Source organism: Schistocerca cancellata, chromosome 1, assembly GCF_023864275.1.
Source record: "Schistocerca cancellata isolate TAMUIC-IGC-003103 chromosome 1, iqSchCanc2.1, whole genome shotgun sequence".
Lineage (NCBI taxonomy): Eukaryota > Metazoa > Arthropoda > Insecta > Orthoptera > Acrididae > Schistocerca > Schistocerca cancellata.
In genome coordinates this window covers 710,676,733-710,690,201 of record NC_064626.1, presented here as the reverse complement: position 1 = coordinate 710,690,201, position 13,469 = coordinate 710,676,733, and the positions used below count along the sequence as shown (strand labels likewise).

At 38.7% G+C, this 13,469-nt stretch overlaps 1 protein-coding gene across 2 annotated transcripts in view; it reads left to right on the top strand.

The window, feature by feature from the left end:
- Positions 1-9,493, top strand: part of LOC126184823 (proton-coupled amino acid transporter-like protein pathetic) — a 359,869-nt gene extending 350,376 nt beyond the window's left edge. For both annotated transcript variants that reach the window (XM_049927406.1, XM_049927416.1), the window contains exon 10: positions 8,877-9,493. In XM_049927406.1, coding sequence (XP_049783363.1) covers positions 8,877-9,133 — 257 coding nt within the window. In that variant the 3' untranslated portion in view covers positions 9,134-9,493. The remainder of the gene's footprint in view (positions 1-8,876) is intronic.
- The last annotated feature ends 3,976 nt before the right edge of the window (positions 9,494-13,469 follow it).

The window sequence follows — 13,469 nt, the reverse complement described above, 5'->3', positions numbered from 1 at the left end:
CAGTTTTTCCATTCATCATAAAGAATTCGCGTTAGTATTTTGCAGCTGTGACTTATTAAACTGATAGTTCAGTAATTTTCACAGCTGTCAACACCTGCTTTCTTTGTGATTGGAATTATTATATTCTTCTTGAAGTCTGAGTGTATTTCACCTGTCTCATACATCTTGCTCACCAAATGGTAGAGTTTTGTCATGACTGGCTCTCCCAAGGCCGTCAGTAGTTCTAATGGAATGTTGTCTACTCCCGGGGCCTTGTTTCGACTCAGGTCTTTCAGTGCTCTGTCAAACTCTTCACGCAGTATCTTATCTCCCATTTCATCTTCATCTACATCCTCTTCCATTTCCATAATATTGTCCTCAAGTACATTGCCCTTGTATAGGCCCTCTATATACTCCCTCCACCTTTCTGCTTTCCCTTCTTTGCTTAGAACTGGGTTTCCATCTGAGCTCTTGATATTCATACAAGTGGTTCTCTTGTCTCCAAAGGTCTCTTTAATTTTCCTGCAGGCAGTTTCTATCTTACCCTAGTGAGATAAGCCTCTACATCCTTACATTTGTCCTCTAGCCATCCCTGCTTAGCCATTTTGCACTTCCTGTCAATCTCATTTTGAGACATTTGTATTCCTTTTTGCCTGCTTCATTTACTGCGTTTTTATATTTTGTCCTTTCATCAATTAAATTCAATATGTCTTCTGTTACCCAAGGATTTCTACCAGCCCTCATCGTTTTACCTACTTGATCGTCTGCTGCCTTCACTACTTCATCCCTCAGAGCTACCCATTCTTCTTCTACTGTATTTCTTTCCCCCATTCCTGTCAATTGTTCCCTTATGCTCTCCCTGAAACTTTGTACAACCTCTAACCTCTGGTTCTTTCAGTTTATCCAGGTCCCATCTCCTTAAATTCTCACCTTTTTGAAGTTTCTTCAGTTTTAATCTACAGTTCATAACCAATAGATTGTGGTCAGAGTCCACATCTGCCCCTGGAAATGTCTTATAATTTAAAACCTGGTTCGTAAATCTCTGTCTTACCATTATATAATCTATCTGATACCTTCTAATATCTCCAGGATTCTTCCATGTATACAAGCTTCTTTTATGATTCTTGAACCAAGTGTTAGCTATGATTAAGTTATGTTCTGTGCAGAATTCTACCAGATGGCTTCCTCTTTCACTTCTCTCCCCCAATCCATATTCACCCACTATGTTTCCTTCTCTCCCTTTTCCTACTCTCAAATTCCAGTCACCCATGACTATTAAATTTTTGTCTCCCTTCACTACCTGAATAATTTCTTTTATCTCATCATACATTTCATCAATTTCTTCATCATCTGCAGAGTTAGTTGGCATATAAACTTGTACTACTGTAGTAGGTGTGGGATTCGTGTCTGTCTTGGCCACCATAATGCATTCACTATGCTGTTTGTAGTAGCTTACCTGCAACCTATTTTTTTTTATTCATTGTTAAACCTACTCCTGCATTACCCCTATTTGATTTTGTATTTATAACCCTGTATTCACCTGACCAAAAGTCTTGTTCCTCCTGCCATCAAACTTCGCTAATCCCCACTATATCTAACTTTAATGTATCCATTTCACTTTTTAAATTTTCTAACCTACCTGCCCAATTAAGGGATCTGACATTCCACGCTCCGATTCGTAGAACTGCAGTTTTCTTTCTCCTGATAACGACATCCTCCTGAGTAGTCCCCACCCGGAGATCCAAATGGGGGACTATTTTATCTCCGGAATATTTTACCCAAGAGGACGCCATCATCATTTAACCATACAGTAAAGCTGTATGCCCTCGGGAAAAATTACGGCTGTAGTTTCCCCTTGCTTTCAGCCGTTCGCAGTACCAGCACAGCAAGGCCGTTTTGGTTAGTGTTACAAGGCCAGATCCGTCAGTCTACCAGACTGTTGCCCCTGCAATTACTGAAAAGGCTGCTGCCCCTCTTCAGGTTCATTATCTGAAGTAATGGTAGAATGTCTACGTCTACACTCCACAAGCAGTGTTTAGCAGAGTGTACTTACGATAGCACTACCGTTTCCCCCATTTCCCACTCCATTCGTGAATGGTGCATAGAGCAACTGTCAGTAGGCCTTGTGCAAGCCCATTTTTTTATTTTGCCCATCAGGGCTATTTTTGTAATATGAAGAAATATTTCTTTTAATGTAAAGTCTCAGAACTTTACTGTAATCCCCTCTGTGATGCATGAACCTCTCTTTCAGCACCTCCTGCTGTTGTTTAACATGCATCTGTAACACTCTTGTGTGTACCAAACAAACTGATGACTTAACACACCTCTTCTTCGGATGTTCTCTACCCTACATCTACATTTATACTCTGCAAGCCACCCAACGGTGTGTGGTGGAGGCAATCCTATGTGGTGACTGTCCCACACTGACAAACCATAGTCAAGAATTAGTGAATAAAGTGTTTTGCAAGTACAAGGTGTATACGACCCGGGACAACCGGGAGAACTGGGGAATTTTTTCATCCTGGAGAAAACCAGGAAATACCCGGGAATTTTTTAGAATTCCGGGAATTTTTCATTGTTTTAGTTTTTAGTTACATTTTTGTAACTTTGACTAGTAAGAACCAATACTCTAACAAAGAATATTACTGTATCTCGCTAATGCAGAATAATACTGCAGCAATAAAACACGAACGAGAGAAAAAAATGAAAATAAAACTTAAGTTGCAAAGGAAATGCACCATATACAAGAACAAAAAACAGTGCTCTTGCAAGTGTCTGCCAACAGCAAAATGTGTCAAAGCCTTTAGGAAGACTATGCAGTGTTTCACAATAGATTCGTTTGAGCGGTTGCGAGCGAGCTTACGCACATGTGCAGTTGAGTTGTGTATGAGTAGTACCTTCTCCCGCTTCTGGCTACACAAGTGTGGCAGTTAGCTGTACAAGGAATTGCAGGAAGCAGCCAGATGCTATCCGGAAAAATTTTGCTGGTGCACCTAAGCTACAGATTCACGTGTGTGCAACAGGCGGGAACAAACCGGGGTATCTGCCCCCCGGGGGCAGTTTCAGCAAGGGGAGGGGAGGCGCCAAATTCATATTATTGATGAAACAGACCTTGTTTCACAAAGCGTCCAGCATCCGTTGCATCTAGAAATAAACTTTCCTGTAGACCAAAGGGGACGGGTCTATACAAGCTGAGCGAATAAAGTTGAAAGGGTGAATGACAATCGCTGTTTATGTGGTTGACTGGGTTTGCATATGATCAGCGTTGTTATAATTACTAGCGAATTCCATAGATTCAGACTACCAGAGTGGAAATAAATGACTAACAGGAATAACAGACAACTAAGATTACGTATTGTCTTCTCCGTGTATCCAAGAAAATGAAATTCTGACAAAACATTTTTGGCCAGACCGCTACACTACTAAGGGCCAGTTATACAGTCACCGGCTAGCAGCCGCTAAAGTTCTATTCTGGGAGTAGCACGGAAAATGCGTTGTACGAACACGTAATAATACCTAATCTGAGAACAAATGCGGGATAACTAAACCGGTAATTGTGGCAGGGTTAGTGAAGTTAACTAGAGAATAAATTTTGACACTGGCAGGAATAGTTACAGAATTAGTGATAACAAGATTGTTTGTTAGAATGAGGAAGGAGAAGAAATGGAGACTCTCACAGATTATGGAAGAATATGATGATTCCAAATTTATATAAATTTCGTACTACTACTTTTCGATCTCATGCTTCAGAAGCTAGAGAGTAGAATGAAATGTGAAACTATTTCCTAACATAAAACTTTTTGCTTGTAGTAGGCCTAATAGGCATTTGATATTGGTACTTTGTGAATTATATTCTGTCGTGTTATAAAAATGACCATTTGTGCCAAAACAGTCTCGTTTATTTGGTGTGTGTAACAATAACTGCAATATTAGGCTGGCCTGTTTAGTTTTATCTAGCACACAGTGGCAAAATACACGTAATCAGATCGAGAAACCACTTGGGTACTATTTGTATTAACAGCAGACAATGATATTTCGATTTTTCATGTAGGAAAACGATTGATGAACTTTGATGAGGTAATAGATTCTTTCCCAGAAAGGAAAGTACGCCATATAAAGCCGAGGCAAGGTTAGAGAGAAAAAAATGCTAGGACTTAAGGATTGATGAAATGTGTACTGTATTGCTTATCTCTTGTCTTTACTCGTTTTATGTATCCTATATTTAATTTTATGTCACTTGCAACAGCAAGTTATTAGCCAATAGGCAGTAAAGACTACAAATTTTCTCAACAATTCTTGTTCTCCTGGTTACAAATAATCCCATCCACTATTATTTGTGAGATTTTTTTAAGAGGGGCAGGATGTCAAACCGGACAACTAGGAGCAGGAGAGGCACCACAGGACATTTTAATTTCTAGTGGCCTGAATATAGTTTGACGGCTTGCATTACAAAATACTACAAGTTTGAATTTCACAGAGCGAAATACAGAGACGTGCGATGGAAGAATGCTGTGTGGAGAGGCGTGGCACTTGGCACACTTTAAGACCAAATAACATGTCTTACGTTCCCTCGAACATATATGTTTTATGTATCAGACTCTTCAGAAAAATGCGCGCTACAAAATGAAGATATTTTTGAAAAGTCGATTTTTAAAATTTTTGGCGTCCTACCTCAAACGCTCGAGGGAGGGGGAGCGCCACTATCTAATACTGCCCTGGTTCAGAAATATCGTAGATCCAGACCTGATGCGCAGAGCAGTCTCAGTTGTAGTGGGGAGGTGGTAGTCTCCATGTGAACCGTGCTTACATTTAGTGATTTTGCTGTTTCCTCTTCGTTTACTGCTCTCGCGTCAAATGAAAGCAAAACGGATTTCTGTGGCCGGGAGCTATCAAGTGAATTAAAATAAATTCACATAATTATGGAAGGCCAAAATATGTTATTAGTTTCAGATTTTATTTTGTTTCCACCTTTCTGACACGTCAAGCGTTAATTGCCTTGCAGAACAATGAAGTTATTTTTGTTGGTTTGTTAAAGAAATTTGACTTGTATTAATCTTTTCTGCTGAGACAGTCAATTTATATGAAACAAAGTGTTTAATTCCACACTATTGGCTAGTTTCAACTGTTCGCTACCTTTCAAGTTCACATTTTCATCTTCTAGCGCATATGGCATTATGCCGTAATAAAGGACCAAACATGAGATAATGCGGTACTGGTACTCCAAGAAAATTTACATCTGAATCTGGGCATACGAATGTGCACTTTAAGCCGAATGGTGCATTTCAGTATGATCCACAAAATTCCCATGTTCTTGGAGTATCCTCTCATGTCTTGTTTCTTTTATGACATAATGTAAGATCTTTTAATGTTTTACATGTACGAACGTACGGGCTTCCTGCGTCATCGTAGCTGCTCAAGCGTGGCGACACCTGTCATCTGGTGCTACTGCTGAAACGGATCTATTTCTACAAGTCACGGGAAAATATTCTGAATGGTTATTTGAAAAGCATTACTTTCAAGTAAATTACATTTCCTTTTACACAAGATGAACTCTGTGCGCGAATGTCCGGTGAATTTCTTAAATCACAGAGCGTTTGGCTCTCATTCAAAATTCAGATCTTTGAGGACAACCATTTAGAATATTTTCGAGCCCAGAAGATCAGACATTTATGTCATTAAGAATTTTACTGGCACATTTGTGTGCGCAAAGAAGATAAACATTATGTGTGAAAGCTTAGCTTTCCTTGTAGCTTATTAATCTCATAGGCCAATATTATACGTGAAAGCTTTCCTTTTCTTGTAGCAACACTATGTACATTAATTTAAACCATACCTTTTCTTATTTGTGTGTTCGCGCTACTTAACAGTGATGTTGCTATTGGCTGACTACATCAAGTGTCCAAAGCTCTGAATATCCGCTGACGTCAACTGGCGAGATCGCTTGACATGAGCTACGACTGGCTTACAAAAGCACATCGCAATCTCGATTTCAATCCTTCGGAAAGTAACATGCGGTGTTTGGTGGAATTCCAATTTATACTTTAGTAATACGAAAATATGCAGTGTACATGTTGCTGCACATCAAAAATCTTTCCTAAACATGTTTTTTCCCTTGAGTTTCGTTTTCTAAAGTGCCGGGCAATTCTATGCCGGTGTATAAAACAACAAGCACTGAAAGGATTGATAAGTTTTACAGTTCCCAGAAAAAGTATACTGTTACTTAACACGGAAAAAGTGTATTTTCATCCGGGACGAAGTGTATTTTTAACTGGGAAATCCGGGAAAAATCTGGGAATTTTTTTTCCTTGTCCACGTATACACCCTGAAGTAGTTTATTTTCTGAGTAGTCAAATTTACTTAAGATTCTTCCAAAAAAACTCAGATGTCATCTGTTTTTCATACAACTAGGTTTATTTGCCCATTACACTTCATGTTGCTTAAAATGGTTACTCTTATCATATGACTATTACTGTGTCATTGATTTATTGCCAATGTTGATGTGGGTCTTTCCACCTATTTAAGTTTGTCCCACCTTCAATGCTTACCTTCACCCAAATTAACCTCAGTAGATATTACCGAGTTCTTTATGACAATAAGTATTTTGCCACCCGTGATCCATGCATTAAATTTCAGTCTGAATTTAATATGTAGTTTATATTTATTTCTGGATTCAGCCAGCTCTCTGTTCACATTACAGTGTGGGAATTATTAACTTTAACATATGAGTCAAATTCTGGGATCTTGTCAAAGTTGTTCCTCCACTTAATTTAGTATTAACATTTTCATTTTGTGATAAGCAAACATGATTGTTTCCTTTTGCATTAACATGGTTGATTTACTTTTCTCTTAGAGAATGGTACACAGTTCATCACAAAGCCTATGAAGGGTGCCTCAACCTAAAAACAATACCCATGTGTGCTTGCCATATATATTCAGCTACTCAAGTAGAAACTTTATGTTGTACACACCTGACTTATTGAAGGGGGGCCTCTGATTCTCCACCCAATAGGAGAGATCAAGAATCCTGTATCTGTGACCATAGCAGAATCACGCAAGACTCTGGTTTAAGCCTTCCACTTTGCTTCAAACCAGAGGAATTCAGTTGGTTCTGGGTATAATACTGCAAATAATGAGCTATGCTTTCCTCCCTGCATGTGAAACTATGTTTCTTCAGCTAACTGTCTAAGTGACTGTGGATGGCTGCAGAACCCATGAGTCAGGCAGCATTTGTGCTGACATGACCTATGATTTGCCACCAGCTGCATCCAGTGCAGTCAATAGGTGCTGAAAGAACCTCTTGCACATCTCATATGAGACTTCTTGGTGAACATAGCAAGTGCAAATTACTGTTCTTTGCCACTCAGCTTGCTGTTTCCCTCAGGGACTCCATTATGTGGTTAAAGCTGGGGTGCCCAATGACCATCACACTCAAACTCTAAAATCATTTGGGCTTTGCAGGAGAATTGGGCAGAAGCCCAACTTATGAGACTTCATGAGCTGGTTCAGATGCCTTATCAACAGTGCACAGCACTTCATAACTGTAGATAAGACATAAGGGCACAGCTATGCAGCAAGTACCCACATTCTCCATTTGCTCACATATATAGTCATATGTGAGTGCACCACTGTCTGCCGTTCATCTTTGGGTGAGAACAAACCAGTCATATTGTGCAGATTGGTAGATGCAGTGACACTTAGGTTTTTAGGGGATACCATGGGTACCAGGGGTCTCACAGGTGTCACCAGAGGTGTTCCAGTGATGCTGCAGCCCAGGTATGCAGCCTCAAGCTTGTTATGGCTTTTACTTGTTTCCAGACAGAGGCCAATCTATGAAACACAACATTTTTCCAACTCTCTCGGATGAAATGGTCAGTGAGATTTGTAAATTGAAACTATTGTCCTGGATTATTAAATATTATGACTACTTTACTGTGGTAAACTGCTTAATTATGCTGGTTCAGAAACTTGGCATTTGCACCACTATACTGGTCTCATCATATTTCATTGCATCATAATATTTGTGGAAATGGTTGAAATCAGCTGATTGCTTGGTTGTTTTAATCATTCTTGTCACTTATGTTCCTTACACCTTCCCCACATAAGACATGCCACATTTGCATGGAATTCGGAAAACATCAAGTTTTTTGAGACATAGAGCATTTTTAGCATTACAAAGAAGACTTTTTATTTTAGTTAACAGGAGCAAAACATGCTGGGTGGCATGTTTCCATAGGAGTCTTCTGGTCTCTGCATAGAATGGGCCAGCGTAAGTTAGATAAATGATTCTTAGCTCCTCTTTTTCTGTCTCTGTCTCAACATCTTCCTCACGCTTTGTTGATTTTGACTACAATGACCATTCGGTTTGTTGACATGAGTATTCATTCCTTCAGAACGCTCTTTGTAGTTGTTGTAAGTTTTCAGTGAGCTTCTCCTTGTTTAACAGCTGCATCACTGTGATGTATACTATGATTCACTTCACATCCATGAAGGGGATCTATGAAACAATGATTGTATGTATGAACTAAAATAAATAGTAAAAATAAGTGGGATGTGTGAAGAAACTGCCTATTGCTACTAGCAAGATTTTATGTCGGGTTAATGACCAGCATGTAATAGGTAAAGTTCTGAATTCTGGCCTTAGAGGCCCAATCAGGCCTGACTGACCACTGTGTCATCCTCTGAAAATGGTGTCATTGGATGTGGTCTGGAGAGGCATTGTCAGATTTCTTGGCCTTGGAACCACTACTAATTGATTGAGCAGCTCTTCAGTTGGCCTCATGAGGCTGACTGCCCCCCTTAATGACCATTAGAATAGCACTAAATTAAAATTTTGTTAATGCAGAATTTGGAAATATTGATGTTATATTATTTGCATTTATTATCTTATTCTTTTGCAGTTGTTCTGGCGGTTGCAGTGCCCACAATAGGTCCTTTCATTTCTCTTATTGGTTCTCTATGCTTCTCCTTGCTTGGTCTCATAATACCAGCATTTATTGAAGTCATCACATACTGGGATAATGGACTAGGACCATTCAGATGGCGACTTTGGAAAAATGTGCTGGTCAGTGTGTTTGGATTAATGGCACTGGTGTTTGGTACCTATACAAGCCTGGAAGAAATCATTGAACTATATACAAGTACTGAGAAATTATAGTTGTTGTTAAACCTGAAGACTGACTTTAACCATTTAAAAGATGCTGACATGATGTAATTTCAAAAGTTACATGCATCTGCAGGATCTATATTACAGTTCTTGGTACTTATCCAATGAGACTGTAAGGATAGAATGTGTTTGGTGGAATTGTAAAGACTCAGTGTTTATTTGGTGGAACTGTGATGTTTGATAAAGCATTGAGTATTGGTGGGAATAAAAGGACACAGAAAGATTCAAGCAAACTGCATTGTATATGCAGTTTTAATGAAGTTCCCAGGATTTTTCATCCTGGATTAATTTAATAAATGAGAATGGTGGTGTACTAAGCACATAAATATTTGTGTGTGTGTGTGTGTGTGTGTGTGTGTGTGTGTAAATTGAAATAAATACGTCTGTGTGTTGTTGGAAGGAGTGATTTAATTGCAAGTGGCTTTTTAATATCTCAGATATATCTTTTTAATATGTATGATTTCATGGCAATATATTGTTATATTTTAAAGAAAATGCAGTCAAAATATTGATTTCATTGATTGTTTAATGAAAATCCTCTTTTTCTATTACAGTTACCAGTATGGTAAGATCTAAAATATGGGTAGTGGCATTATCTAAAGTGTTTTGTGGAGCAATATTGTAATGAATAAATATGTGATGAAAATGTGTGGGGAGTGTCAACAGATGGTTCTAAATAGCCAGTGAGAGAGTAATAATGTGTTACACAGTAATGAGTTATACAGTTGTTCTAGAACCTGACATGAATATAACTACAGTATGCATAATAGATCAAGAAAAAAGGTGGTTTTAAACCCATAAGTATGCAAATGGTTGCAGTATGAATGGTTTGCCAAATAAATACAGCTGGAATTTGTTGATGGCCCAAACAGCTGCAAGGCCTTCTTTCTCTTTTATACATTAGTTCATCTCGGGCTGGAAACATAAACTATCACCTTCTTACAGCCTTCCTGAATTGAAAGTAGAACTATACCAATCCCATAATGAGATGGCATGAAGTTCCATCTTTGGAAGTAAAGATCTCTCCTGCGCCTCATTCCAGGAAAATTTGGCAACTACCTGGAGTAGTTCTTGCAACAGACATGCCTGATACAGAAGTCCTTTATAAATCACTAATAATATGAGCTCATTGCAAGAAAAATCGTTGCATCATGAAGAAGCTAAGGAGTCAGAAAATCTATGACCAGTATTTTTGTTTCTTTGGTAATGAAGAGACACTTCTTTGAATTAGGAGAGGCCTGCTGTCTGAACACACTTCAGCATGGCTGTCAAGTGGCTTAGAAATTCTTCAAATGTCTTTGAAAAAATGACATTGTCATCCAGATAGCAAAGTCGTATCATCCATTTAAGCTGACAAAGTATTTGCTTGAAGATGGATGGAGAATTACACAATTCAAACAGCAAAAATATGAACTCATAGATGCCTTCAGATTTTATGAATGCAGTGTTTTTCCCAGTCAGCATTGCCAAACTTGATTTGACAATAGCCTGTCTGCACATCAATAACTGTGAAATACTTTACTCCTTTGAAGCAGTTCAGGGTGCCATCAACACATGGCAATGAGTAGACAACTTTTTTCATGATTTTGTTCAGCTGTTAGTATTTAATGGAGAAAAGCCATGTGCCCTTCTCCACCTTCATAAGGACCACAGGAGATGATTAAGTACCCTCTGAACATTTGTTGATGTCATCTTGCAACATCTTCTCTATTCCTCTAAAATTATACACCATTCAGCCAGTGACACCCTAAAACAGTACTTGCTAAATGATGGCTAATGTGCAGCATCAATATGGAGTTCAGCCATGGGCTGCTTGGTCTCTCTTCTGCAGTCCAGTTCTGAAAACATCTGAAAACTTCCACAGAAAGGCTAGTCCTCCCTGATGTTGATCAGTTAGGCCAGATCCTGTTGGCAGTTCAGTAGTATCTTCTTCTACCAAACTGTCTGTTGTAGCAGAGCACAGTGGCACTGCTGAGCCAGGGCCGGATCCAGGATCTCGGTCAGGAGTGGGGGAGGGGGGGGGGGGCAAATTTTTTGGTACCTGCCTTCCAAAAAATTAATTCCAAATAATTTTAGTTTAATTGTGTATCGCTATGTGTTAAGTGTTTTTATTGAAATAACTTACTGCATTACCTAAACAATATTCTTCAAATACAACAGGTGCACTTGAAAAACTCCGTGTTTGTCTGCTAATGTAAAATAATCTATAAAAATGCTAATGTTCATTTCCATTCTTAAATCTTCGAAATTAGTTCACCAATTGCTTTCATATGACAGAATGTTGCCATCGAATTCGTGCATGTGTTTATACACAGCAATGACGATACAATTGCGAAAAGTTATAATAGGGTATTTGACTGTGTTCAGGAAATCATCTTATATTGTTAATTATGTTAGTATCTGTTTGAATCTGCTGACCGTAACATTTATATTCTTACTGTGTGAGGGAATGGATTGTGAATGAATCCACAGATGTTATTTCTGTGTACATTATTACATTTGGCTAATTAATGTTTGTTCACATTCCACATCAAAAGTGAGAAGAAAGCCAAAATGGGGGAGAAGCGTTCATCCAGATCGAAAACGTGCAATTGCAGAATAAAAGGGACTGTCGTAAGGTTCTCACTATTTGCAACTAATGAGAATATGTTCAAGTATTCCTTCGGTGTTCATCGCTTAATTATCAACACCATCTATTTGCAAATTGCCACTAGAAACAAACTCTTAAATATGCACTGCAGGGAAAGTGCTAAAAAAGGGACACAGATCGCTCAAGCGAATATTATCATTTTATTCGTAGGTATAGTTGTTTCTTCTGTAGTTTACTCACTAAATGGAAGAGGCTTCAAGGTCTCTTTTTGAATTGTTACATCAAACTGCGTGCCATTGTTTACATCTTCGACTTCAAGTAAAACATACTAGATAGGCCGATGTAATCAGCCCCTGCACTGAGCTACCCATCCTGGACTGGTTCAATTATTACTCCACACATGACTTCTAGGGATGAGGTATAGCTCTTTGTATTAGTGATCCAAAATTCCCCCTGACCTCCTGCAATGTTTATGATTGATGCTGCATTTAAGCAGCTTTTTGTAAACAACAAATCATCTAGGTTGATGACAGGAACTCATCTCATTGATGGCAGGATAACATCATCTTCAACTGCACACAGCAACCCAAAGCAATCACTGTGATGTGTGCTTGTTGGAGTAGCTTCATCAGTCTGGACATTGATCTTCCACAGTCTATGATTGCTTGTGATGCCTGCAAGAAGTCCCATCCAAAAATAACATCGACTACATTCTGCTGAAATGACAAATTCAAAGTCCTGTATTTTGTCACTGATAGATATTATTGCAATACATGTCCCTGTCAGCTGGACATATTTTCCATTTGTGACCTTCAGCCTTATTGCTTCTGTATCATGGATCAGTCTCCTTTAGCTGGTGACTACAAGCATTCATCATTACAGAGTCATTACTTACCGTATTTACTCGAATCTAAGCCGCACTTTTTTTCCGGTTTTTGTAATCCAAAAAACCGCCTGCGGCTTAGAATCGAGTGCAAAGTACACGGAAGTTCTGAAAAATGTTGGTAGGTGCCGCCACAACTAACTTCTGCCATCGAATATGTAGCGCTACAACAGGCATGTTTTGCAGGCACAAAGATAAATACTGGCGCCAAAACCTCTTCGTCAGTAAATAAATTTTAAAAAAAGGTGGAAAACGAGCTTTTTTTCTCCGCCCCGAGTTTCGACCACTGCACTTTCATACATTATCCAACGAAGTAAATAGAAATTTCGTATTGTTCATCTTCTAGCAGCATTTCAATCTACTACGAAAATCCGACTGGCAAGACTGTTTGGGATGTTTGTCAATATGGGAAACTCTACATCCTGAATTTTTTCCTACCTGTGAGAAGAGATGGTTGATACTAGGAACTTTTATGAATTGTGAATCACATGCAGTGTTCTCTTCACAATAAGAATAATACGAATATAAACGTTTTGCCATGTATTCTTTCGTGTTTGCTGCTGTCTCATTTAAATCCTGTCTGCCTAATAAACTACGAAACTACAGCGAGACAACAGCAAACGCGGAAGAATACACATATCATGTCATGTTCGTCATATTCGTATTATTCTTATGCCTAATAGTGATAAAGTCAGAAATGAAGCACGGCAATTGACTAGATTTTTAAATCTAAGATGATTCTAATTTCTGGGCAGAATATAATGTACTAAAGAGGCGTCTGCAAAGATTGTCAAATGGTGAAAAATGTTCGCTAAACTCTCGTTCAGAACATCTTCCATCATACGCAGTCTATT